The 26,127-nt window shown below is 63.7% G+C and overlaps 1 protein-coding gene across 1 annotated transcript; it reads right to left on the reverse strand.

The window, feature by feature from the left end:
* Nucleotides 1-1,753: 1,753 nt before the first annotated feature.
* On the reverse strand, nt 1,754-25,801 carry NPDC1 (neural proliferation, differentiation and control 1). The gene is given in 9 exon segments (XM_075519785.1): nt 1,754-1,995; nt 3,003-3,099; nt 3,212-3,333; nt 3,336-3,531; nt 3,984-4,050; nt 4,177-4,356; nt 4,499-4,606; nt 10,976-11,119; nt 25,638-25,801. Coding segments are annotated over 9 exon segments (1,086 nt in total). The 5' UTR covers nt 25,732-25,801; the 3' UTR covers nt 1,754-1,917.
* Between the last annotated feature and the right edge of the window lie 326 nt (nt 25,802-26,127).

The raw sequence follows: 26,127 nt of genomic DNA on the forward strand, positions 1-26,127 counted from the left end.
AAATAAACTCTGATTCTTGCCGGGTCTGGGAAAACCCTTGGGAAGGGCTGGCGGCTGCTCCAGCTGCAGGAGTAGGATGGCTGCTCTCACTATTCCCCAGGGAGGGTTTTGGGATGGGGGACCCGCAGCATCCTCCACCCCTGTTCCCCCATCCCACCCTGCTCCCAAAAGGAGCACTCAGAGTCGAGGGCCCCACAGCGGGGAGCCTGGCCCCACACCACACACTCGCATGGGTCTCAAACATGGTCGTTTAATAAAATCTCCTTTTAAAAGAACTACAATCCATACAACGAGGGGTGCAGGGAGAAGGGCAGCAGCCCATGGGTAAGGGAGCAGGTTGCGGGGAAAGGATCTGTGCAGTGACGGCCTCTGCCAGCAACCCCGCCGGGGATGTTCCCACCCCACCACCGTGCACCAGCACAGGGCCCTGCCGCTGCTGCCTGCCCTGCCCGTGCCTGCCTGCATGTGCAATGGCTCCCGTGCGTGCAACAGCTCCCGTGCATGCAACAGGCCACCCGTGTGCAAGAGGTCACCCCCGTGCAAGACACCACCTGCATGCAACAGGTCACCCGTGGCCATGACGGTCCACGGCAGGGTCTGGATGTGAAGCCACATCTGTGAAAAGCAACCCAAAACTCATCCCGGGCCTTATGCTGGAGGGGTCACGGCCAATGCACCGGGGAGGTTTTGGGGAACAGCGCTGGGCTCTGAGCAAGGACTTGTTGGTGGGGGGCTGGTGAGCCCGGATGCAGGGGGTCTCTGGAGCCCAGGAGGTGCCCGGGACGGAGTGGTAGAGACTGTTCCCTGCCACAGAGGGATGCACTGAGAGAGCGCCGGGCCAGGCTCTGCAGGGATGCTGCAAAGGGCATGGGCTCCGTGGGGCAGAGAAGCAGCACAGCAAAGCCACCGTGCCTTGGCTACCCCTCCCAGTCTCCCGAGCCCCCACCAGTCTCACTCCTTCCTCCCCCACAGCCACACAGGCTTAAAACCAAAACCCTGAGCCTCTTCTGAGCATTCACCCCATGGAGGCCTGGGGCGGGAGCCCAGCCAACACCCAGGGCTGCCACGAGGAGATCCTCCACCTCTGCTGGCACAGCCCAGCATGGGGTGCCAGGCCACAGTGGCACCTGTGCCCCGGGGCCTCCGAGGACCAGCACCCCTAGAAGGAGATGGAGCCAGTGCAGGGGCCAGGGCAGAGCCCCGGCTCCCGGCCGGGCCCTGTGCAGGGCGGCATCTGAAGGGCCATCCCAGAGAGAGATGCCAGCGCCTGCCCGAGCCCGCTCCTGCTCCTGCCCTTGGCTCCCAGAGTGGGACCCTGCTGCCAGGGGCTGCCCAGGCTGGGGAAGAGGGGGCAAACCAGGCACCAGACCCTTTAGCGATGCCACCTGCTCCGGGGAGTCTCCGTCCCTGGCAGAGGGGCTCTGGGCGGGCTGTCAGCCCTGACGCCTTCCCCTGCAGACAGGAGCGTGCCCGGACCCACCTGGCCCCTCTCCCTCTGTCCAACCTCCTCTCCAGTCCTTTCCCAGCTGCTGTTGCATCAGCCCAGCCACAGCCGGGGCAGCAGCCCCCTCCTCCAAGCCAAATGCAAAGAGACAGTGCTGCAGCCCCCCCAGTTTCTGAGCCAAGGCAGTGGCCGCCCCCCCCGCGGGGCTGGCGCGTCCCCGAGAGCAGTGAGCAAAGGGCAAACCAGGGACGCAATCACAGCAGCAAAGAGGACAAGGACGCTGGAAACGGGGGCGATTCCCCCCTCCCATAGCTGTTAGTGGGTGTTTATTGGGCAGGCGTCGAACAGTCTGGCAGAGCGGGGTCCGCACCCCTTCACCCGGCTGCGGGTGCCTCTCCAGCGTGGCCGCCCCGCCGGGCTTCAGCGTTGGCCATACAGTCCGTAGTGAGCTCGGACGGAGGACTGGAGGGGTGTTACTGGTGCGATTTGGGGTTGGAGGGGTGTAAGGAGGAGTCGTCAAACAGCGGGTTCCTCACTTCCATTTCTCCAGTCTGCGGCAGCGGAGGGAGCGGGATGAGGGGAAGGAAAAGGCAGGAGGTCAGAAACCAGCTGGGGGTTGAGCCGCCCTGTCCCAAGGGGCTTGAATCTGAACCCCAGCCCAGCAGGGAGGAAGGAGGATGGGGGAACCTCGTGGGCTGGGATGGGGTGACACACACCAGGACCCTGCTGTCACCCCTGGAAAGGTGCTGCTTCCCCACCACGAGCGGCTGGGGATGCTGGGATGGGATGACAGTGTGTAAAACCCATGGTCCCAGTTGGGACTGGACCCCATCGCCTGGCTGAGGTCTCCAGCACAGGACCCCCCAGCCTGGCTGGGGACCGCAGGATGGGACCCCCAGCCTGGCTGGCAGGAATGGGGTTCCTTGCCCAGACTGCTTGCCTGCCATCAAGTGCCCTTTAATGGGCCTGTAAAGACCTAATGATGACCCTTAATCTGGGCCCTGATGGCTGGGCTCCGCAGCCATTACCATGTGAAAGGCTCCTTTCGGGTCTCTTTGTGCTCTTTGTACCCAGGGCTGTTAGGAGCTGCCCTTCCCCGAGGTCCTCTGCCAGCCAGGAAAGTCCTCCCTGGCTTTGAGGGGTCACAGGTCCCCGGTCCAGGTGCTGGGGAGGCACCAGGATGAGCTCCCCGGTCCTGGTGCCCAAGAGCCTGAGGTGACCACGTCCCTGGCACCACAGGGATGGCGGGTTGGGTCTGCCAAGGGCTGCTCCGGCTCTCCACTCCTGGGGCCACGGGGCAGCGCCGCCCAGGGAACAGCCCTGTGCTGGGGCACCCATACCAGGGCACCCGCTCCTGCCCACTGGAGAGCTCCAGTGGGACCTGGCGATGGCACATGGGGGAAGCAGAGGGGTTGGATCCTCTCAGGGTTTGACGAAGATGTGTTTAAAAAAAGGCTCCTCACAAGGAACTGCACATCCCAGATGTGTTGGATCCCCCCCCCCCCCCCCCCCCCGCACGCACAGGGTCCCCCCCCCGGCTTCCCTGCGCCCGCCGTACCGGAGCCAGCCCAGGGCACTCGTACACGGTGAAGTCTCCATCCTCATTCTCCTCATCGGATGACGCCGAGTCCGGCAGCTTGGGCTCCTCTTTATGCCTGGGGGGAGAGGATGCAGACAGGGGGTGAAGCCCAGGGGAATGATTAATGACACCCAGTTAAGGGACCCCATAGACCAGCGACCATGCTGTCTGCTCCCCAGGCTGCTTACTTCTCCATGGAGAGCATCTGCTGCTTTTGGTGCTGGTAGTGGTACATCTGGGCACTCTGAGCCAGCGTCTTGTCCCCAGGCTGCAGAGAGAGCAAGGACAGGCATGGAGGCCGGGCTCCAGAGAGCCCCCAGCCCGGCTGGCAGGTGTCCCCTGCTGTGTCGGAAGCCCCTCGAGCAGAGCACGTGCCTGGCCCCAGAGCCAAACACCCTGCAAGGAGGGACACGGGTGCCTTACCGAGATCTTGTCGTAGGGCAAGGGGCTGGCTGCTCGCTGTGCTGAGTAGTCTGCTTTCTGCGTCAGCCTGACCTCCTTCTGCAGCCTGCCAGGGGAGAGGAGAGCGGTTGGCAGGAGCCACCGGACTGGATGACTCCATTCAGGAGTCAGCGACCCCCAGGGGGGCTCAGCCCTCCCACCCACATCCCTGTTCCCTGCAATGGCACCCGTGACAGGTGGCACCCCCAGGCACAGCCACCTCCATCCCACGGGGCCTGGGCATGAGGCACCGACACGTTGGGGGTGTCAGCACCCAGTGCCACAGTGATGCCCAAATCAGGTGCCACCCGCTCCCAGGAGCCTGTGCCTGGCACGGGGGTGTCCCACCACTGTCCTCCAGCCCCGACCAGCAGATGCTGTACCGGCAGGGGGACTGGCAAGGACAGCTATTGCCTCTCCTCCAAACCGCCCCCCCCCACACCCGTGAAGGACAGGAACAAGCTCCCCTGGGCACAAGGACACTGAGGGACTGGCAGGCACCAGCAGCCCCCAGCTCACCTGCACCAGCAGACCGCAGCCACGATCAGTGCCGAGATCCCAGCCACTGTGCACACCACGATCAGCCCTGCAGAGGTGGAGCAGGACACAGAGGGACAGTGGGTGAGCCGGGCAGCACGGTGCCACCAGCCCACGCTTCCCCAGTGAGGACATAAAACCCCTTCCCACGAACTGCCCGTCCCCAGGGTCTCACCGAGCACCATGTCATCATTTGAAGGGATGGGGGATGCCTCCACTGGGTACTTCTTGACCGCAGCTGTGGTGGAGGTGGGGAGGGTGGCGGCTGCCTGTCTGCCAGCGGGAGCCCGCTGCAGAAGCCCCTCTCTCAGCCCACTGGCCACGTGCTGTCTGCTGCTGGCGGGGACCGGGGTGGCTGTGGAGGAAGGCAGAACTGTGAGCAGAGCAGCACCCGGGCAGCTCTGAAGGGCAAACCAGCCTGGGGTGCAGGGTCTGGCTGCCACGGGGTCCCTGGCACCACTGCAGAGAGCGGTGGGAGCTGGGGGGCAGGCACTTACTCCTGGGCTTGCCATCCCGCAGAGGATGGGGGTGAGGAGCCTCTTGCCTGGCCAGCACGTCCGCCAGAAGATCGATTTCTTCCTCCAAGCTGGGAATGGACGTCCGCCCTGCATCGGGAGAGAGCGAGTGTGAGATGGGCACCCCGGGATGTGGTCACATGCCCAGCTCCAGAGCTGGACCCAGCATCCCCCCGAGACGGGACTCACATCCCAGCATGAGCAAATGCAGGTGGTTTGGAGTCCAAGCCCACTCGGATGCAGCCCTCCGTAACACCAGCGGTCCCAAAGCCAAGACCTGGGATCTGCACATGTCCTCGCCACTTTTGGGATGCTTTTCACCCCACAAACGTTGGAGGCTGCAGGAGCAACGGTGGCCACAGCCGCCCCCGTGCCAGAGCCACTGGGTCCTGCAGAGCCCCGTAAGAGCAGGCAGGCTGCCAGCACCCATTGCTCAGGACCTGCCCCGTGTCCCTGCACCTGGGGCCATACAATGGAGCTGGACCAGGAGAGACACCCCACAGCTGCCCTGCTGCTGCGGGGTGCGAGGGGCAGCTCTGGCAGGGCGAATCGCAGACCTGCTGCGGGCAGCAGGGCCGTTTCAAGAGCAGGCAGGGGACACCTGAACGCTGTTTTTCACCCCAAATTGTCCTGTACAGCCCAGGGGACTGGAGCCACCCCACAGCAGGGCTCATCCAGGGCTGTCCAGGAGCTGGTGGGATCCCTCGCTCCAGCTGAGGGGCTGGTTTCTGCCCAGCACCCGGCAGGATGTGGCCCCTTTGGGGAGGGGGTCGGGGTGCCCCATGCAGCGAGGACCATCATGTATCCCCAGGGGCTGGCTGGGCATTTCATGGGTGGCTGCCCCAGTCCATGCCCTAGCACGGTGCACGCCAGGGACCCACAAAGGGCTGGGTGGCCCTGTGGCATGGGGCATGGGCAGGACCCCCACCCCAGCCTGGGGGTGCCCACCCACGGGGTGACAGTGCAGAGCAGGAGTGGAGCTGCTGTCCTCAGGCTTGCCAAGCAGAGTCAAGCTCTGATGCTCACCACTCTGCTTTTAACAGGATTAAACTCAACTTCAAAGGTAGGAGAGGTCCCAGTCCCCATCCCTGCTCCCTCTGCCCCGGTGCTGCTGTATTCAGGCTGTCCCCAGCAGGAAGCCCTGGAGGGTAAATCAAGACATACAAAGGCGAGGTGGTACCAGCAGCTCGGTTCCCAGATAATTCAAGGTTATAACAATTACAGCTCCTCTGGAATCTGTCCTCGCTCTCAGTGTTTGGAAATAAACCCCAATTCCCTCCGGAGCCAGGCACAAAGGCCACTCAGCCACCCTGTGACTCAGAGCCACACAAGCCAAAAACCCGTTTAAAAGGAGGACGCTCTTGCTTTAAAGAAGTGCACGAAGAGCCACTTGTCCCCATGTCCCCTGTGTCCCCTGGTTCCCCGAGCTGCACCCCAGCTTCCCATCCTTGGCAGGAGCTGGAGCACCCCATGAGCCCTGGGTTTCCCCAGCTCTTTGCACCCTGTTTTTTCCACCCCCAAAGTGATTGCAAAGCAGGGCCATGGCCACATGGTGCCAGGTTTGGGGCTGTGCCACCAGCACCTTGCCCGACGGGTGAGTGCCATGGTGCCAAGTTGCCAGCATGGGGCCAGGCTCTCCTGATAGGCAGGGGAGCTGGCATGGGACTGAGTGTGACAGCCCTGTGCCCCAGTGCCACAGTGATGCCCAAATCAGGTGCCACCCGCTCCTGATTTCCTTGATGTCCCCCACAGCAAATCAGGCTGTGGGGGACAGCCCTGTGCCTAGGAGAGGACAGCCTGGTGCCTCACGGGGACAGCCCTGCACCCGGGATGGGGACATCCTGGTGCCCAGGATGGGGACAGCCTGGCTCTAGCTCCCCACTGCACTCAGGGAAAGGCCTGTCCCCATTCCCACGGGACCTAGGGGACAGCCCTGCCCATGCCTGCGTGTGTCACCATCAGACCTGGGGGAACCGGGCTGTGTTGGTGCTGCCACCAACGGGGCACTCAGCCCAGGCCTGCCCCACCACCCCTTGGCCTTGGGCAGACACAGCTGCAAGAGCCAACACTTCAGGAGGATGAATGTGACATGGCTGGAAAAGGAAGAAAAATGCTGGAAAACCAGCAAGAGCAGCTCCCAGGTCACTCTGAGCCTCCCGCTGTGCAAAGCAGAACAAGGAAAACCAAGGCAGCTGTGCCGTTTGTGGTTTCTAGTGTTGCTGGCAGTGCCTGGGCCGTGCCGCTCACCTGCATTAACCAGCTTTATTGCCAAGTTCCCTTTCAGCAGCTAAAAATCCCCGCACCCCTGTTTTGTTCAGCAGCTGAGACTTCCCCCGGTGATGCCACATCTGCCACCCCGCTACATTTTGCAGGGCAGAAGCAGCCTGGCACCGATGGCCAGTTCCTGCCGGGCAGCGCGGGCGGGTGAAACGCTGCGGTGAAATGCCAAGCCCAGGGCTGCTCCCCAGGGAACAGGGGGCCAGGGCTGACCCCCAATTCCTGCCTGGCTGCCCCAGAACCTGGCTCTTGCTGCAAGAGGAGCAGAGATGGGGAGGACCCCCAGAGGCCCCCCAGCCCTGCTGCAGCGAGCTGGGCACGCCGGGCAGGCACAGGGAGCACGCAAGGTACGCACAGGGCACGGAGGGCGTGCACAAGGCACACGGTGCACACGGGGCATGCACAAGGCACACAGGGTGCATGCAGGGTACGCACAAGGCGTGCACAGGGCATGCAGGGCGCACACAGGGCTTGCAGAGGGCACGGGTGCCCTCGCATGGCAGGTCCCACCACCTGCCTGTGGCAGGGACGGCCCGGCCCGGCTGGCACACAGCATCCCAGCCCAGCCGCTCTCCCCTCCTCGGCCTCCCCGGCCCCTCCTTGGGGCTCTCCCCTCCCCAGGGTTCCCGGGGCTCAACCCTGGGATGCACACAGGGGTCTCGCCCGTTACCGTGACGGGTTTGGGGACAGCAGGGAGCAAGAAGGGACATGTGTCTGCCCCGGGTGAAGGAAACCTGATGTTGACAGTCTCCACAGGAGGGCACAAAATTCCTACAAATCCACTTATTTCTATAGTCCTGCCCCAGGATGGCTGATGCCCTCCTGGCAGCACAGCAAGCGGGGAGGGGGAAAACCCCAGGTTCACAAGCCAGGACCCCCTTTTCCCCCTCTTCCCAAAATGCTTCCCCCCGGTGGGGCTCAGGCCCTGGCTCTGTGCCAGCAGGGTCAAGCGGGAGCAGGGACAGGACCCACCAGCCCAAACCACATCATGCAAACCCATCGCGGCACATTCAAATAGCACACAGCACCCTGGTGCTGGCAGTGTTTTGGGGGCTCAGACCCCCGCGCAGGCAGTGCCAGCGAGGTGCAGGCAGCCGGCTGCCCGCGGGATGCACTGTGTCATGAGGTCCCACGCATTCCGTCTCACCTCTGTGCTGGTGCTGTACCGGGTATGCCAAGACACCCACGCATGCCGTCACCAATGGCAGGAATACGCCACTCACATGCATCGCCCTCCCGAGACCCCAGAATGCTGCTTTTCACCCCCAAAAGCTGCTCTTGGTGCCTGCCTGCCTGCACGGGTCCGCTGGAGGAGAGGAGCCCCGGCTGCTGCCCACGTTCCTGTCAGGAGCCGCAACCAATCGCAGGGACAGCACGGTGGCGAGCAGAGCAGCAGCTGGGATCCCAGGATCAGCTTCACCGGCAGTCACAAGCGGATCAAGGATGCCTAACCCTTTAAAGGGGCTGCCCACGCAGCTCTGCTGCGTGGGCAGCCCCTTTAAAGGGTTAGGCATCCTTGAGCTGTGGCAGCCCCCCCGTTTGCATTGCATCCCCCCCCAAATGCAGCTATCGCAGCCCCTCTGCATCCTCACAGGCTCCCCTGGTTGCATCAGGCAGCTCAGTGCTGCTGCCAAACCGAGGTACAGGCAGGATGCAAAAGCACCCGTGGAAAAAATTGGTGCCTCCCTGACAAAAGGAGCTGGGTGTCCTTGGGATGCTACCACTCCCCTGCATGCTAAAATAGAGGATTTGGGAGGGGGTCCCCCCTTTTTTTCCCCTGTACCCACACTTCTGCTGCCAGAAGGTGGTGGCATTGCTTGAGACAACAGGACAAGGCTGGGAGAGACCCTGGGATGGGCTCCATCCTCCCAGCATCCTCAGAGGATGCTACCACAGTCCCGCATCTCCCTGACAAAGCCGGGAGAGGATGCTACCATGGTCCCAGAGAAGCTGGGCGAGGATGCTACTGCAGTCCCACATCTCTCTGCCGAGGCTGGGTGAGGATGCTACCGCGGCCGCATCTCCCTGCTGAAGCTGGCATGGAGCAGGGTTGCTATGGAGATGCCGGCGCACGTACAGCCTTTCTGAGAGGGGAATTTACTCCCAAGACTTCACATTAAAAAATAAACCGCAAACAACTGTTAAAGCCGTTCGGTACCTGTGGATGTGGAGCCCATGGCAGGGGGCATCTGCCCATTGGACCCCTGCTCACTGCCGAATGCCAAGCCTGGGTGCCATCCCTGTGCCATCCCCTCTCTTGTCCCTGCAAGCCATCACTCCTGTTTCAGTGCAGCCTGGCCTCTCTGCCTGAGAGCCAAAGGGCTGCGCAGAGCCAGGGCCCCGCTTTGGGGTTCTCCGCTCTGATTTAAGGGGTGATCCTCCTGCCAGGAGGCTGACGGCACAAAGGGCACGATGGGCTCTGCCATCCCCCATGTGCCCACCCGCTGCAAAGCGTGGGCTGAGCTGCGGGCAAAGGGTAGCTCTGGCTGCACCCTGGCGGGACCCCAGACATGCTCAGGACACAGGAACCAGAACATGAAGCAACCCCCCCAAAAACCCAGAGGACCCCTCCATGCAGGCAGCAGCTCAGGTGCAGGGGGAGCTGCTTCTCTGGGTCCTGCCACAGCCCAGCGAGCCAGTGCTTGTCCACCCAGCCCACACCGCCCGGTGTGGGACGAGCCACCCTGCGCGTTTTCGGGAGCTCCCCAGGCCTTAGGGTGGGGGCGAGGGGCTGCAGCGGGGGCTGCCGCTGCTGTGCCAGCGGGGATGCTGCCTGGTGAGCACTAGCTCAGCCCATGCTGGGGCCGGGCAACGCTGCGGGGTGCCCACCGTGGGCAGGAGCCAGGCTCCAGGAGGGACCATGGGCTCTCCCCCCTGGCGAAAAACCAACCCCCCCTTAGCAAGAGGGTTTTCAGGGCAGTGGGAGTGAAAAGCAGGCAGAGAAGGGTGGGCCAGAGGAAGAGACTGGTTGATGCCCTTTGCAGCGGGCATGGAGGCAGTTCAGAGGCACGTGAGAGCCCCCGTCCCGCACCCAGGTGGTCCCCAGCAAAACCCCCGGCGTGTGAGGGCACAGCTGGGTCCCACCTCCTTTGCCATGCAGAGACTGCTCCACTTTAGTTAAAGCAAAAATAATTGGGTGGAGCTGTAATTACAGTCTTAATTTGCCTGCTCGTTGAATCTGCAAGAAAAACCACGAGGGGGGGGCACAGAATCAGCTCTGCCTACAGCTTTCCAAGCTGCATGAAGAGTTGAGGGTCTTCCTAAAAAATGCCCGCACCCAGCCACCGGCACTGCTGTGCACCCTCCACGCACCGCGGCAGCGGGTGGGAGAGCCCTGTGTGGGGTGGCACGGGTGACCACAGGCTGCTGCTACCTGGGGATGCGCTGCCCGTCTCTCCCGCTGGCACAGCCCCACAGCTCCCTTGGGAAAGGAGCAGGGGAATAACACCCGGTGCAGCCCTCGGTGCCCTCGTGTGCAGCCAGGCAGGGCTCCTACCCAGCACTGCTGACTCCAGCCCTCCCGGCATGGATGCTGGGCATCACCAGAGGAGGAGATGGCAGCCCCAAACCACTGCCCAACATCTCAAACCAATGGGAACCAGGTATTGAAATCCCAAACACCGGCATGGCTCAGTCCCGGGACGGGTGAGGCCATGGGCACCCGTTTGCCTCGGCCACAGGGTCTGCACGAGTCACAGCTCCGTGCACCAAAAGCCTCTACCCTGCTCCTGCAAAGCCTGGGGCTCTGCGCAGCCATGTTCCCTACCCTGAACAGCCCCCACCCCAGAGCAGCCAGGCAGACCCCCGAGTGCCCTGGCAGCCACCTGGGCCCCCTCCCATCCCTGGGCTCCCCTGGGTGCTGGCGGGGCCCAGTGGTACACGCAGTCGAGGTCAAGTCCGTGCGCTCCCCACCAGCCCCAAAACCACCTCACAACTGTGGCAAGCCAGGGCTTGGAGTGAGAGGGAGCAGAGCTGCCGTTCCCACGGGGCTACAACTGCCATGGAGAAGAGAAGCCAGAGACAAGGGAGCGGCGGTGCTGCTGGGTCGGGGGGCTGCCCCGAGGCATGGGAACCTCCTGGAGCTGCAGAGGTGTGGGGCAGGTTTGCGGGCAGGTTTGCAGGCAGCTTTGCAGGCAGGGCAAAGGGTTGCAGAAGGGGCCGCTGCAGGGTGGGTGCACCTACCGCTGGGTGAGAGCTGCTTCTGGACGCATCGCCCGTGGTCATCCTCCTGGAAGGGGGGCAGGCAGGGGCCACAGGCACCCGACCCCGGCGGGCAGAACTCCCGGCGCTGCAGGGCACAGTCCAGGCTCCGGGGACACGACGCTGCTGCAGGGACAGGAGAAAACAGGTCAGGAGGAGGAGAGGGGTCAAATGCTCCTCTGGGTCTGTCTGTGGCCGCTTGGCATGGGACCCAGCCACCCTGGGCAGCTCCTGCTGCAGTTAACGGGTGCGGATGTGCTTCACTGGAGCTGCCCCTGGACCCCCATTTGCCTTCGCAAAGCCATTACTGACTGCAATTAAGTACAGGCTCTAATGACCTGGGAGTTGGACTCGATTTTTATGGGTCCCTTCCAACTTGACATATTCTATGACTTTATGACCTGCGCGAGGCTGTTTGCTGTGCGCAGGGAAGAGCAGGCAGTGCCTGTCCTCCTGCATGGGACCCCGAGCCCCAAGGTGCGCTGTCCCCTGGGATGCCCCGAGCCCCAGGGTGCCACCATCCCACAGGACACCACAAACCCCAGGGTGTCACCGTCCCATGGGATGCCCCAAGCCCCAGGGTGCTGCAGGACACCCTGAGTCCCACAGAGCTGGCAGCAATGAAGGTCTCGAGCACTCGCCTGCACCATGCAGGTAGCGGCCGAGCAGGCTGGCAGCTGAAATCCAACCAACACAAACCGACGCTCGTGCTGTCAAACAAAAAAAAACCCCAAACCAACCCCCCCAAAGCCTCAGCACCGCTGTGACAGGTCATCACAGACAGCAGCAGCTTCAGTTTCCATCCCTTTGACATCGCGATAAGGGAAAACAGAGGGACCCAGCCCTCCCCTGGGGACGCACCACGGCCCAAACCTCCCTTGTGGCTTTACTGGGCATCTTGTTTCTATGTCAGACCCGGGGACCTCTCCAGTAGCTGGGGTCAGGCATGAGCCCCCCATGCTCTGACCTCATCCAGACCCAACACGCTCATGATGCTGTGGCAGCCTGCCATGGCCAGGAGCAGCCCTGGTCCTCACCCAGCCTGGCTCAAGCCAATGGGACCTCCTGGGAGGACACAAAGTCCCTGGGTAGGACACAAAGTCCCTGGACGCAAAGCAGAGTCCTGAGACCGGGTGATGGTGGCAAACCATGTGCGGAGATGGAGAGAGGAACCGTGACCAGCTGGGACAGTGACACGCAGGGCCAGCTCACAGCTCTCACCTGCGGCGTGGGGCTGGGGGGACACTCTGGGGTCCCAGCTTTCAGCAACAGCAGCAGGAGCCACTGCCAGGGATGGTGACACTGCTGGCACTGCCACGGCACGAGCACAGACGTCGCTCCCTCATGAGCTGGTGGCAGTGCGGAGCTGGGTACTGCTCAGTGCGCCCGTGTCCTGGGCTGGGCACAGCTGGGTGGGGGGACACAGCTGGACGTGGGGGGTGCACACAGTTGGATGGGAGTGCAGCACGCAGCTGCCCTAGCCCTGCTCTTCACCTTGCCGCGCGCGACCATGCCCACACCTTTCCCGCAGGCAGCAGCAGGCAGGAGAGCATCGCTGCGGGGCCCTCACCGGCGCAGGGCCAGGCCTGGCCGCCCCCGGCCCAGCGATGAGTCACGGCAGGAGCCGGCTCCCAGCACCGTCCCACGCTCCCTGAGCCGTCCCCGTCCCCGTCAGCCGTCCCCGTCAGCCCTCGCCAGCCCACGCCGACACCACGGGCAAAGCGCCCACCGTCTGCCCATCCTCCGTGCCCTGGGGGATGGCAGCACTGGGGACAGCCCTGGGGCAGCACGGCACCGAGCACCCCACGAGAAGGGGCACCCCAACTTTGGGGGCTTTCCTGAGCATCCCCATCCCTGCAGCACACCGGGGGTGAGGGGGGCAGCCGCTACGAGGACTGAGCGGCCAGGACATGAAGCTCCAGGGCCACTGGGGCAGCTCTGCTCCCCAAGCAAGGGTGCAGGTGCCAAGTGGGATGCCACCCACAACAAATCCCCCTTTGCACGGCCCTATTTCACCATTAAACTACTCACTGGAGGGTGCAACCGCTACCAATAGTCCCCAGACTGCACCCAGACCCCTCTCCACTGCACCCCATGGGGCATCGCATTCATCACCCTCCGGCTGACAGTGCCAAAGAAGGGCAGAGCTGCCTTTGCTGCAGTGGTTTCTCTTGCGGGCAGGGTTTTCTCAGCAGCTGCAATTAGGGTGGCAATTAGGGTTGGCTGAACCCCACACCGGGTACAGCAGCCCGAAGGGGATTTGCTTGGGGCAGGAGCCAGGTTTGTTCCCTGGGGATCGTGTGGGGCTCGGCCAGGCAGCTGGGGGAGAATTAATGCTTAATGGGAAAACAGTCGGGCATTTAAGCACAGAAATTGGACTCAGCTGCCTGCTTTGCCTGCCCTGGGCTTGCTCTCAAGGCCGCTTTGTTTAAAAATCACAAAACAACCAAAACATGTGGCCGCTCAGGGGCAGGAGGAGGTTTTGGCACTGCACAGCCCCAGGAGTGGGGACATGCCACATGCCCGCAGGGTGCTGGAGGACACGCCGGAGACCCCCGCCTGTGCCATGGACCTGTGGAAACACATCCCCCCAAAACAGGCACTGCCGAAAGCGGTTCACTGGTGGGAGGAAGCCACCCTGGCATGGGTCACCCAGCACTTGCGGCCTCCCAGCTCCATGAGACCCCAGTGGGACCCTTGGAGCACTGGGATGGGCGAGGCAGGAGGCCGCTCTGAGCCAGACCCCAGCAGCCGGTTAAATAAACCCCAGCCTGGAATATATAAAAGGTTGTTATCTCTGTTTGAGGAACGAGCTGTGCTTGTCCAGCTGTCATGGGCTGGGATTAGGAGCGAGACAGGCGGGCATTGATCTAATTAAGCTCCCCATGTGTAATCAACCGGTGGTTAGCAAGCAGATATCACTGTGTGGGCACCCTGCAAGGTGAGGGGTTCTGTGGGGGCTTTGCCGCTCTCTGAGCCCACCCCAAAGCCCAGCGGCTGCTCCCCGGCTGGGCTGGTGAGAGTGGGCACCTCCATGCCAGGCCGGGTGCCTGGGACTGAGCACCCCCCATGCTGGCACTCAGGAGCTGTCAGGGCATCTCCGACTGCTGCCACCCTGGGGGGCTGCCCCCCACCCACCCCTCCCTCACCGGCCCTGCCTGCCCCAGCCCTGCACACCCACACGTGCTCAGGGTGGCCAGTGCCACCCTGCCCAGTGCTCCAGCAGGCAGGCGGGGTCTAGCTCCCGTTTCAGGGTGTACCTGACCCTCCCCACGACCCCTCGCCTTCCCCAGTCCCAGCACAGCGCCCTGGCCATGGGTCCCCCTCCTGCACACCCACCCAATGTGGGTGCCGGGGCTGGCACAGCAGGCGGGTCCCGTTTCCACCCCAGCAGTGACCGTGCCACAGCCATGCTGCCCACGTGCGCTAGTGCCAGCTTGCAGGCTGCAGCCCCCCAGTCTTGCCTCTGCTCCCACGCGGCTGCTGTCGAATCTGGGAGAATTTGGGATCCCCCCCACCCCAACCATGCCCCCTGCTTGGCATGAGTGCAGCCCAGCATGGCTGACCCACTGGCTGCTGGGGCAGGAGGGACGGCCTGGCCATGGGTGGGATGTGGAGGAGGGACTCAGGCTGCTCCCTGGGGAACCGGGACACGACGGGGCAGCACAAACCCACCTGCAGGACACTGCAAACTAGCTGTAAGACAAAGCGAGAGGAGCGTGCAATAACACAGAGTCCAAAGCCCGTGCCGGCCATGGCACAGCCAGGATGCGGCTGCCCAGATGTGCTGCGGGGTGTGGAGTGGGGGGGTGCTCCATCCAACTGCTGTCACCACAGCTGCCACGATGCAAACCTCCTGTGCAGGTGGGCAGCGAGCCCAGCCCAGTGCAACCAGAGGCAACCTCTTAAACCGAGCTTTGGGCTGGGACAAGGTGCCGGTGCTGGAGAAGGTAGGGTGGCTCCCTGCAGGCAGAAACGCAGGCAGGAGCTGAGCCCAAGGCCAGTGGGTGAGTGGGACACTCTGCAGCAAGCACAGAAAGACAAACAGCAGGTGAGCACAAGCTGGGGATGCACGGGAGCGGGAACAACTGGCATGCAAGCTCTGAGGTGTGCGCACACGCACACATGCCAGCCCGGATGGGTTATCCAGGGGGGACAGCTCAGCACAACATCCCCAGCCCCAAGGACCCATCCTGGGGAGAGCCGTGCCAGGCACCAGGGGTCCCGAGGAGAGCAGACTGCCTGCAACAGGGGTGCCCGCTGCACCCCTCTGAATGCCGTAGGGTCCGGCAGTGCCTCGCCGTGGCCAGGCAAAGCACAGAGCTGCTGGCAGTCACAGCATCGGGTGAAGTGGTTTTTCGACACTCTTGCCAAAACATACAGGTGAGAAAAAAAAAAAATCCGTAACACCAGGGAGGACATCCGGGTGGCCAAGAAGGCAGGAACTGCCCCCGCTGTGTCACTGCTGCAGATAGAGAGATAAAAGTTAACGTAAGAGGATAATTAATTAGTGCTGAGCACTGGTCCGAGTGCTTACACTCCATGCACCAGCAACGCCAACGCCCAGCCTCCCAGCTAACGGGGCCCCGGTGCCAGCGGCATGAGCTGGCAGAGCCCATTGGGCATCAGCCACGGCAGACGAGCGGGTACTCGGAGCTCATGCCTGCCTGCCGGGAGCAGCCTGCCCCAGGGCCGCAGGGGTCTGGCCCCGCGCAGCAGCAGGGCCACGGGCCCACACCAGGCGTGGGGGCATATCGGGGTGCCTGGGGAACAGGGGTGCAGGTCTCCACTCCCATGTTGAGCCCCCACACGCTGGCGCATGGCTGCAGCCAGAGGCATGACTATGGCCAAGGGCACGACAGATCACCGGCAGCGGCGGCAGTCCGGGCCCCACAGCGGCACGGTGTCTGCCAGCTCCACTCCAAGGTCACTCCTCCTCCTCCAGCCAGGTGACGTGGGACCTGCTGCGGGACTTGCCCGCAGCCTGCCTGCAGCCTGCCTGCCCTCCCAGCGCTTCCGCTGTGAGCTGGCACGGTCTGGGGCTCTCCTCCCAGCTCTGCAAATTGCTCCTGGCTCTGAAGGGCTGGAGCCAGCCCTGGGCCGGCAGGCAGGCAGGCGTGCTGCCGCACAACACACCCCAGCCCCCGAGGTCTCACTTCCCTCTGCCCTGCAGCATCCCTGGGGCAGGGGCAGATGCTCCTGCCCAGCAGCATCACCCAAAAGCCTCAGCCCCACTCCCCCTGCGCCCAGGGACACGGCCCTCGGGGTGAGCCGGGCGGTCACCACCTCGACTGCCAGCGGCCGCAATAATACAGCAAAAGCCAGGCTGGATGCTTGGGGTTGCCTGGGCGGGTGCCCCAGCCCTGGCGCCGCTCCCGCTGCACACACTGACCACGGGTGACACACACCGACGATGGAACCAACACCACGCCAGCAGCCCTAAGCCCTGCCGGGCTCCCCGACCCGGCTGCATCCCCCCTGCCCTGCTGCTTCTTGCACCTGAAATCAGGCAGAGGGAAGCTGGGCTTCAGGCACAGCCGTACCCCTGGAAGCGATCCCCCCTCCCTGGGCACAGCTGCTGGCACCACAGCCCTGGCCAGTGTGGCTCTGCCACTGCTCCAGCAGCCCCCATGGGAGCCCTGCCACTGCCTGCAGCCGCTCACGTCACCGCCGTGCTCCTGCCCCCAAAAATGCAGCAGACAGAGACCCCTCCTGCGTGCGGAGGCAGCACAGCGGGGCTCTCCGCAAACGCCGACCCCGGCAAACTGGGAGCAGGGGGACGCTGGCCACGTCACGCCGCTCCTGGGGACGGAGGATGCAGCACAGCCACGCAACCTGCCCCCCCCCCCCCCCCCCCCCCCGCAGCAGCACCGGTGCGTGCCAGCGCGCCGGAGAGCACTTTGCAGCTGAAAGTGTTTGTTTGCTTTTTTGCTTCGGCAGGTTTGTCCAGGCAAAGGCCACGTGCCACAGGGCTTCCCGTCCCTGACGCCACCCCAGCCTCGTGTCCCGGTTTCCAGCTTTTCTGGTTCAGACAGGTGGGTGCTGAGGTCTGGCCCAGCTGATAAAGCACGCTGGCAGAGATGGTCCCAACGCGGCTTATGGCACGGCCAAGGGACAGTGCCAGCAGCCCTGCGCCACAGGCTGGGGGACAGGGGTGTCCCCGCAGGGACCCGCCAGCAGCATCCCCCCTGCCTGCCCCACGTGCGCAGCAAACACCAGCTGCACCGTGCTCCCACCGAGGGGATGGTCTCGCAGCGTCTCCACTCAGGAACAACGGAAAATGCCACCACAGGCAGTCACCCAGCTGAAATGCCACTGCTGGCTGCTTTTGAGCCACCAGCCCCCACAGGTGCTGCGGGGAGGGCTGCCTGCGCTGGAGCCCCGATGTACAGGCAGCGCAGGCAGCGCAGTGTGCACCCAGTGCCGGGAAGAGACGGAGCAAGTGCGGGGCGGGCAGGGGCCTGCGGAGGCGGTGGGGCGGCGTGCCAGAGGAGACAGGAGCCATGCCGAGGGCAGCTGCCTGCTGCAGCCCTGAGGCCATCATGATGGGCTCCCAGAGCCTCGTCCCCTCCGGGTTCAATGCCAAGGGGGAAACAGAGGGCCAGGAGGGGCTGAGCCAGGCTTCCCCACAGGTGGGAGGATGCCAAACCCTCAGCAACCCCAAACACTTCACCTCCCCAACCGCTGGTGTTACCCCAGAGCCCATCCCCGCCCCTGACCTTGTCTACAAGCACCCCAAAATCTTAAGCTGCTCCTGCGATTCAGGGCTGGGGGAAGGGGGAGCACCAGGCTGCCTCCCTCTGCCAGGCCGAGGGAGCAGGATTTTGTGTCATTGCTACTCAAACTCCTTAACCGGCCAGAAAAATCCCTGTTTCTCCACCCTGGCAACAGGCCTGGAGCACCAGGGGAAGAGAAGCTAGATTAATGGGTGCTGCGGGAAGGGGAGATGGCACCCGGACAGATGGAAATGGCTCTGGCAAACCGCAGCTCCAGACCCCAGCAGGGACTGGGCAGAGCCGGGAGGTGGCAGAGGATGCGGCCCCCTCACCAAGCTGAGCAAGGTCCCCCCGGTCCCCCAGCCCAGCCATCCCAGGGTGCTGCTGGCTCCGGCCTCGGCTTGCTGCCCCCTTCCAGCTGCTCAGGGCAGCTCCGGCCCGCAGAGGCTGTGCCACCACCGGGAGGGTGACATGCTGCATCCCCCACCATGCCCGGGTGACCCCGCAGCGCCAGGGCTGTCTCCAGCCCCAAGTGCTTTACCTCAGATATTTCAGAAAGAGAAGAAGTAATTAAAAAAAAAAAAAAAAAAAAAAAAAAGAAAGGAAAACCAGATGCCACATGCCATTTCCCCAGTGCTGCCTGCCCAAACCTGCCACTGGCTCTGCATTGCCAGCCCCAGCTTGGCTGGGCGTGCACCCACCTGTACCAGGGACCCCAGGCTGTCCCCAATGCCACCCCATGCCAAAAAGCACCTTGCTGTTCTTTGCAGCTCGAACCACCCACTTTCAGTCTTGTTTATCAAGTTTTGCTCAAGCAAATACCAACGGGCTTCATACCTGCCCAGAGCTTGCTGGGGCTGGGGCAGGAGCTGTGTTTTTTTAAATTCCTTTTTTACTGGCTGGGCTCCGAGGTTTGGCACAGTGCGGCAGGTGAAACAGCCGGTGGTCAGGGCCAAGGTGCAGGGTGCTGCCGTAAGGGTTAGCAGGCTGCCCCGTGCGAGCACGGTGCGCTAAGGCCGGGTGCGCAGCACAGCAGCTCCACCGGCGAGGGGGACCCCTCCTCGCATCCCCACAGTGCTCTGGGACACCCCAATGGGCAGCGCGGCACAGTGCCAGACCCTCGCTGTGCCGGCATCGCAGGGGATGGGGCAGCCCTGGCACCACCGCCATGCTGGCACTGGGGCGGGCTGTGCCCTGTGGTGCAGGGGGTTTTACAGCTCTGCTCCGAGCATGGACCCACCTGAAGCCCTGAGCAGCCTCGAGGGAAGGGCTCGGGTCCAGCTCTCTCCTCCTGGCGCTGGCCAGGCACTGACCGATCAGCAGGGCAGCACCCACAGAGCCCGGTCTGCCAAGGAGCCTGCCTGCCCGGTCAGCCGTGGCAGAGCAGAGCCATGGCCACCGGCAAGCTCTCCCTGCAGACCCATCACTGCCGGCGGGGAGACGAGAGACGCGAGCTCGCCTCCCCCAGCCGAGCACCCAAGGAGCTGCCAGGCCAAGGGCCAGCAGGGCCACACCGGCACAGCTCAGCCATCTGCGAGCAGCTGCACGCTCCCGCACGCACCCACTGCCGGCTGGAAATAAAACCCCGCAGCGGCAGCTCCCCGGTGAAGCACCACTCGCCCACCAGGGCCAGATGCTCTTTGGCAAAGCCAAAGCCCTCCCACACCTCACTGCCGTCCCACGCTACCAGGAGACATTTTGCAGCCTTTGGTAAAGATGCACTAGCACGATTTTGCTGATTAAACACCCTCGGGCAGCTCGGAGGTGGCGGCAGCAGCACAGGCGGCTTTGCTCGGCGTGGGGAGTCCATTCGTTCTGCCCCACCGTCTGACCCGCACCTGGCACCGGGCTCGGCGCTCCCACCAGCTGGCCACCCTGAAACGGGGGTCTGGGGACCCAGCCGCTTATTGGCAGGTCCTGGGGGCTATAGGGGCTGACCCTTATGGCTTTCCAATGGCCCATGAGCAGGACCCCCTTGGGCGAGCAGCCAACATCCCGGCGGACATGCAAGGTGAGAGGTAGGCAGAAAAGTAGGGGCCACATCACCCCACCCTGCCCAGGCTGTGCCCGTGCTGACTCAGCTGCCATCAGCGATAACGACCTGCAGGACGTCATGTCCTGGTGGGGCAGAGAGGCCAGCAAATGGGGGACCCCCTGGGAGCCCAAAAAATGGGGGTCCCCTGGGACGCACAGCTGCATCCCAGGGGTGCTTGCGAATGCAGCATCCCAGGGCTCCTGGAAAAGGGCTGCAGACAGTGCCAAAACAGCTGGACCCGGAGATTTCTTGTGGGTTTTATCCCCTGCAGCTCAGGGAAACCCTCTCCTTTCCAGCCAGGAAGCCAAGAATTATGGTCGCAGGATGGGTCACGTTACTGGCAGCTTACCGGGGCCGCCCTCTCTCCTGGCTTAGCGGGTGGCTGGGAAATAATCCCTGACAGATGCGAGACGATGAGCTCCCCGAGGCACAGCTGCTCCTCTGGCACGCAAGAGCTGCGGGCTCCCCAGGAATGCTACTCTACAGACCCCCAGCCAAGCCCAGGCAGCACCCATGGGTGCTATGGGTGCACAGTGAGAGCGGCACCTTCCCCACCTTTTGCCCTCCTCCTCTATCACCATCTCCTTTCTATAGGAAGGGAACAGGGGCCAGGAGCCTGGGGGACCCCTGTGCTGCGACGAGCCAGGGTCCCGCCAGCACAACATGTCACTTCTCACGTCACCCGCCTGAAGTGATGGGTCCCCCCCACCAAAGAGCAAACCTCCCTCCTGCAAAGGCTTTGCCCCCCTCCATCCATGCAGGACAGACCCCAGCAACACGCCACTGGGTGTACTGGTTAGGGCAGGCAGCTGCCAGACCACGGTGCTCCAGGATGGGAAGAGGCAGGGACCGGGACCTGCTCCGGCTGCTCTTCCTTCCTCCAATTCAAAGTGCGCTCCAGGCCCTTAACGGCCAGTTTCTTCCCGTTGCAATTACCATTAGCTCATGAAGCACCTAATTACAGGCCTGCTGCCGCCATTCGGTGCTCTGGTCACCCCCACGGCAGTGGCGGTTGGTAAAGCCCAGACACGGGAGGGAGATGCCCTGGCACTGGCAGCAGTGCCGGGTCTGTGCCCTGGAGTTTTGGGGGGCAGCCACTGCACCCATCGGGGACCAGACCCAGAGCCCCCCGTGGGGATGAAGCATGAGGGCACTGCGTTTATGCGATTAATCCAGGGATGGGACCGATGGCAGCTCCTGTCTGCAGTGCCCGGGGACCCAGCCCCTTGCGCCTGGGGAGACGCCACCCTGTCACCCCCCTTGTCCCCAGCACCCCTCCTGTCCCCAGCACACTGGCCACCCCGTGACCCCTCCTGTCCCTGTCACCCCTGCTACTCTGTCACCCCTCCTACCCCCAACACCTCCATCGTCCCTCAAGTCCCCAGCACCATCAACCTCCCTGTCCCCAGTGCCCCTACCACGCTGTCACTCCTCCTGTCCCTAGCATCCGCACAACCCCTCCTGTCCCCAGCGCCTCCTCGTAAGCGCGCAGCAGAGCTAAGCCGATTACCTCCCTTAATACCCCCATGGCCCAGAAGAGCTGTTTCAGACAAATGTCCTGGACTCGTCTTCCCCTTCGTGCTGCAGGAAGGGCCCAGGCGCCCCTGGGGAGTGAAGGGTCCCTGGGGAGGGGGGAGGCTCTGCAGGGCCATGGCAGCCCCAGGGGAGCCCCCTCCGGGCAGCGCAGCCCCAGGATTAGGCCAGGGTCCCACTCCAGACACTCGAGACCTCCCACGGACCCCAAACCCGCGCCCGGAGCTGCCAGGGAAATTGCAGATCCGAAAGGCCTGGCCCTGCACAGCGTAACTGCAGCATCTCCCAGGCTCCAGGACCACGGTCTCCCCACCCCGAACTCCAGCTCTCCCTGCACCGGCACCCACAGGGTGGGCACACGTGGGTTTGTGGGTCCCCAGCAAGCTGCAGTAAAAGGAGAAGAGAGACTTTTACCACGCCTCTTCCATAAACCATAAACTCTTCCTTGATGCTGACCACATCGGGAATTGGGATCATAGAGATTGGGGGCCTCTTTCCATCTCTTCCCCCCCGTCGTGCTTGCAGACGGAGCCCTGCCCAGGTCCCTGGCACAGGTACCAACCCGCTGAGCCCCGTGGGATGCCCATGCACCGCATCCCCAGCTCCCCCCGCACCTCGCCTACCCACGAGGGCTCATTTCTCATGGTGGGAGCCAGCCAAGCAAATGTAACCCCAGAGAACATTGGGGGAACGTTATCTCCAAGAATAAAATCACACAGAAAATTAAACTCTGGAGCAACGTGCAGCTCCCAGGTGAGCAGCACCCCAGTTGCCGTGTAGGAAACACTTGGTCTGCGCTGGCGTGGCAGAGGACACCCCAACATGCAGCCGCGGGGGGGCTCAAAGGGATGGGGTGGCTGCATGCCGCTGAGTGGAACCATCGCCCACCTCTACCGGCACTCAGACAACCTTCTCTGTCTCAAGAAAAAGCTGGGGCTGGAAATACCTGCTTTCTGCAGACCGAACCACGTGATGTTAGGGGGCTCGGAGACCACCCCCTGCTCACCCACCGGGCAGAGCCCTGGGAAGCTCGGCAGGGCAGCCAGTCCCTTGCAAGTGCCACAGGCGCAGCACCAGGCACTGCTGCGATGCTTGGAGCTGCCCCAGCTTCAGCGTTCAGGATGATGGTTCCCGGGGACAGCCTGCCGCGCCCCGACCCCGCCGTGGCTCCCCCCCCAGCGCAGTGATTGCAAAGCAGGCAAATTAAAAGCCAAGAGATGGACAATCCCACCGCAGGCTGAGCCATGAGGACTTCACAGGGGATGGCTCCTGCCTTGCCGTGCCAGGTCTGGACCTTGAGAAGTCCCTGCACCACTGCAGAGCTGGGGCAGCCGGTATCAGCACCAGCATCCATGCTCCCACCTGCGTCCCTGAGGAGCGGCACGAGGAGGAAAGGCAGTGAGGAGCCGGCAGTTCACATGTGGCCAAATGGGTCACTTGGATTAGAAAGAACCACTCGTTTTTTGCTGAACAGCTTCTCTGGGTGTTTATGATGCAAAGTGCTGGCTGCAGCAGCAGGACCAGGGTTTTCAGGGTTATTAAAAAAAGAGGTTCTCACCCGTTATCCCATTTGGAAAATCTTTTTTTGTTTATAATAATAATAGATTAAATTTGGCAAGCAAATTACTCGAGAAGGGGTGAGAAGTCCGACTCTCACTAATGCTCCAGGAAATGCAGCCAGAAAACAGGCGAGGAGGCGTTTCTGCCTGACGCTGGGTGTGCTGGACAGAGACACGTGGGGAAAAAACACAACTAAGGAGCACCAACCAAAACTAAACCACCGGCTGCACCACCTCCAAAGCCAGCTGCTGCCCTTCCTCCAGCTCGGATCAGGCCCTCGGCAAGACGAGGATGTCACCGTGCCATGTGCTGCTGCGTCCTGGGAGATGGCATCTATTGCAGGCACCTCTGGGTTGCAGCACCGGCAGATGAAGGTGGGGAGGAGGAGATGCCAGCCCCCGTTTGAAGAAGTTTTGCTGAAGCACAGAGGCAGGAGGATGCGGGTATGGTGGTCTGGGACCTTCTCCCCAGGCTCTCTTCTTGCCAGGAGCCAGCTTCACCGGCACGCCGTGGAGGAGGAGGTGCCCCTGGCCCTGCCACCTCCACATTGCAGCCATCCCCAGAGAAAGCTGAGCTCTGCCCCATCCACCCAGGAAGGGAAATTATAAAATGGGAAGAAACAGCCAACGTTTCCCCTGCCCCACTGTGCTCGGGGAGGAAGGCTGTGGGGACAGGACAGTGACTCCTTTCCCTGCCCAGCCATCCCAGGGATGCTCCTCCAAGTACCCCAGGAGAAACCAGCGCAGAGCTCCCCACCACCACGTGCCGCACAAACCTGATCTCCCAGCAGTGGGATGCTACCATTGGCATTGCCAGGCGGTACGACGACATGACTGGAAACAGCGCAAAGAAACCGTCCCCAGCCTTCGCTTGGGGCATAGAGGATAAGCCGTCCATTCCAACCCCGCTTGTGCCGAGAGCATGCGATAACCCAGCCGCTGGAGCAGGCTGCTGCTGGCGGAGTGAGGCCCCTCGCATTTGCCTCATCTCCGGCAGCCCCCTGGGACTGGGAAGGGAGGGGAAGCGAAGGGGAAACTCTGCTACCTCCCTGCCACAACAGCCCACAGGCACAGCCGCCCCAAGCAGCCCCTCGAAGGGTGCCTGCCAGCAGCACTGCCAGGCCAGCTTATCCTGCCCCAACCGCTTAAATTTGGATGCAGCGGAGATTATGCCGGATCACCGGTGGCTGCATCAGAGCCACCTGGATCTCCTTCCTCCCATCGCAGCCTGAGGCCACCTGGCCTCGACACGCAGGAAGAGGGAGAGCGCAGGAGCATCCCCACCTCCGCCTTCAGCCCCCCAGCACGGAAAGTCCCAGATGTTTTGAACTGCTGGGAGATTTTAAAAAACCCTGCATCTTCTTGTCCTCCCATAGAGCGGGCAGGACCACCGCAAGGCCACACGGTCCTCGGCTGACAGCAGGCTGCCTGCCTGGCGTCTGCCCCTCCGGCAAGCTGGAGCAGGGAGAACAATATCGGATCCGCAAACAATGCTGGGAGCAAGGAGGCACTCCCCGGCTCCTGCGGCCAGCGAGGCGGAAAGCACCTGCCTGGAGACATGCCGTCTGCAGGCAGGGACGCCGCACGTCCCTGCTGGTGCGACCAGCCGGTGTGGGCAGAGGCGGGCAGCCCCCAGGTTCCCCCGCAGGCAGCAATGCTCAGGGCCGGTTGGGTTTTTGGAGGGGTGGTGTTTATGCCCATCGCAGCCCTGCGCACCCCAGCAGTGAGCACAGAGCGAGGAGACACGGCGCACGTCCAGGGCCAGACCTGCCAGGAGGGGAAATGCACTAACCTAGACCCCAAAACTAAAAAAAAACTGAAACAAAACCAAACCCTAAACCCCTAAAACAACCCTTAGGAAGACAGAAAGAAGGCCAAAGGCGGTGCTGCTGGGAGGGAAATGAAAGCCACACATTTTTTCTGCCCTGGGAGAGAGGAGAAATGCCTCCGTCACCGATTCAGCCCCGCGGCGCGACGATGCTGCTGCTGCTGCTCCCCTCGAGGGAGCGACTCCGGGCAGGTGAGCAAACAGGGCGCTCCGGGCCTGGCGCAGCCTTCGCTCTGCCCGGCCTGACGCAGCCTCCTGACGGCTCGGTTGCCTCAGCAGCTTTATTTGTTTGTTTTGGGGTTTGGTTGGTTTGTTGGGTTTTGTTTTTCCCCCCAATAAAGGTGCTCCACGAGGGCCACAGCGTAGGGCCGCTCCCAAGTCCACGCTCTCTCCCCGCTCCAGGATCGGGCCCATATCCCCGGGTACCTCCTGCCACCCCAAACCGCTGCCGGGGACCAGCACTGCGCCGCTGCCAGGGCCCGGCCTGCAGCAGAGGCAGGAGGGCGATGGCGCTGCGCTGCCCGTCCCCGGGGAACGCTGCGGGGCCTGGCTGGGAGCCGGGTGGGGTGGGAGAAACCCCGCGGGGCTGCGTGGGGGGGAGCCCACACGGGCCGTTTCCCACCTTGCTCTCAGGCCGTGGGGATGCGTGGACCACGCTGCCGGGGGAAGGATGCTGAGCGGCCCCTAACACGCGGCAGCTTCCCGGCCCCCCCCGCGGACGCTGAGGCGCGGGGGGGGGGGGGGGGGACGGGACACACAGACACGGGAGCCGCGGTGCGGGGAGGGACCCGCTGCCCCCTCCCAGCGGACGGGGAGCCGGAGCACCCACGGCTGCTGAGCCCTCGTGGGGGTGGGGATGGGGGGGACAACCGCACCGGGTTCGCCGTGGGAGGGGCCACGCGGGTCCCTTGGGAAGGGGACACGAGCGTCCGCGGTCCTCCGCGGGGGAGGGGGGACACGGAGACACACTCACCGGCACGGGCGAGGCGCAGGCGGCAGGCCCCGAGGGCGGCGAGCAGCAGCAGCAGCGCTCCGCGGCGGGCGGCAGCGCCCCGGGCCGCCACCATCCTCCACCGACGCGGGCGGGCGTGGGGGCCGCGGCGGCTGCGGGCGGCGGCGGCGGGAGCGGCGGGGCGGGCCCCGGCGGCGAGGGCGGGGCCCCGCGGGTGGGCCCCGCCCCCGCCGCCGGGCCCCGCCCCGGCGAGCCCCGCCCCTCCTGCAGCATCGCGGCTGGGCCGCTGGAGCCTTCCTCCCCGGCAGCATCCCCGCAGCGGTCCCCGTCGTCTCAGCCCACCTTCCCCACGCACACCCCCGTGGGCCTGGGGGGGGAATCCCTCAGAGGAGGCCGGTGGGTGATGTCCACGTCCCCGCCGATGGCGAAATTGCGGGGCGGGGGCTGCACGCTGGGACACCAGGTCCCTTTGTAGGCGTCAAGGCCATCAGCGAGGCCGCCCAAACGGGGC

This window comes from Mycteria americana, chromosome 17, assembly GCF_035582795.1.
Source record: "Mycteria americana isolate JAX WOST 10 ecotype Jacksonville Zoo and Gardens chromosome 17, USCA_MyAme_1.0, whole genome shotgun sequence".
Lineage (NCBI taxonomy): Eukaryota > Metazoa > Chordata > Aves > Ciconiiformes > Ciconiidae > Mycteria > Mycteria americana.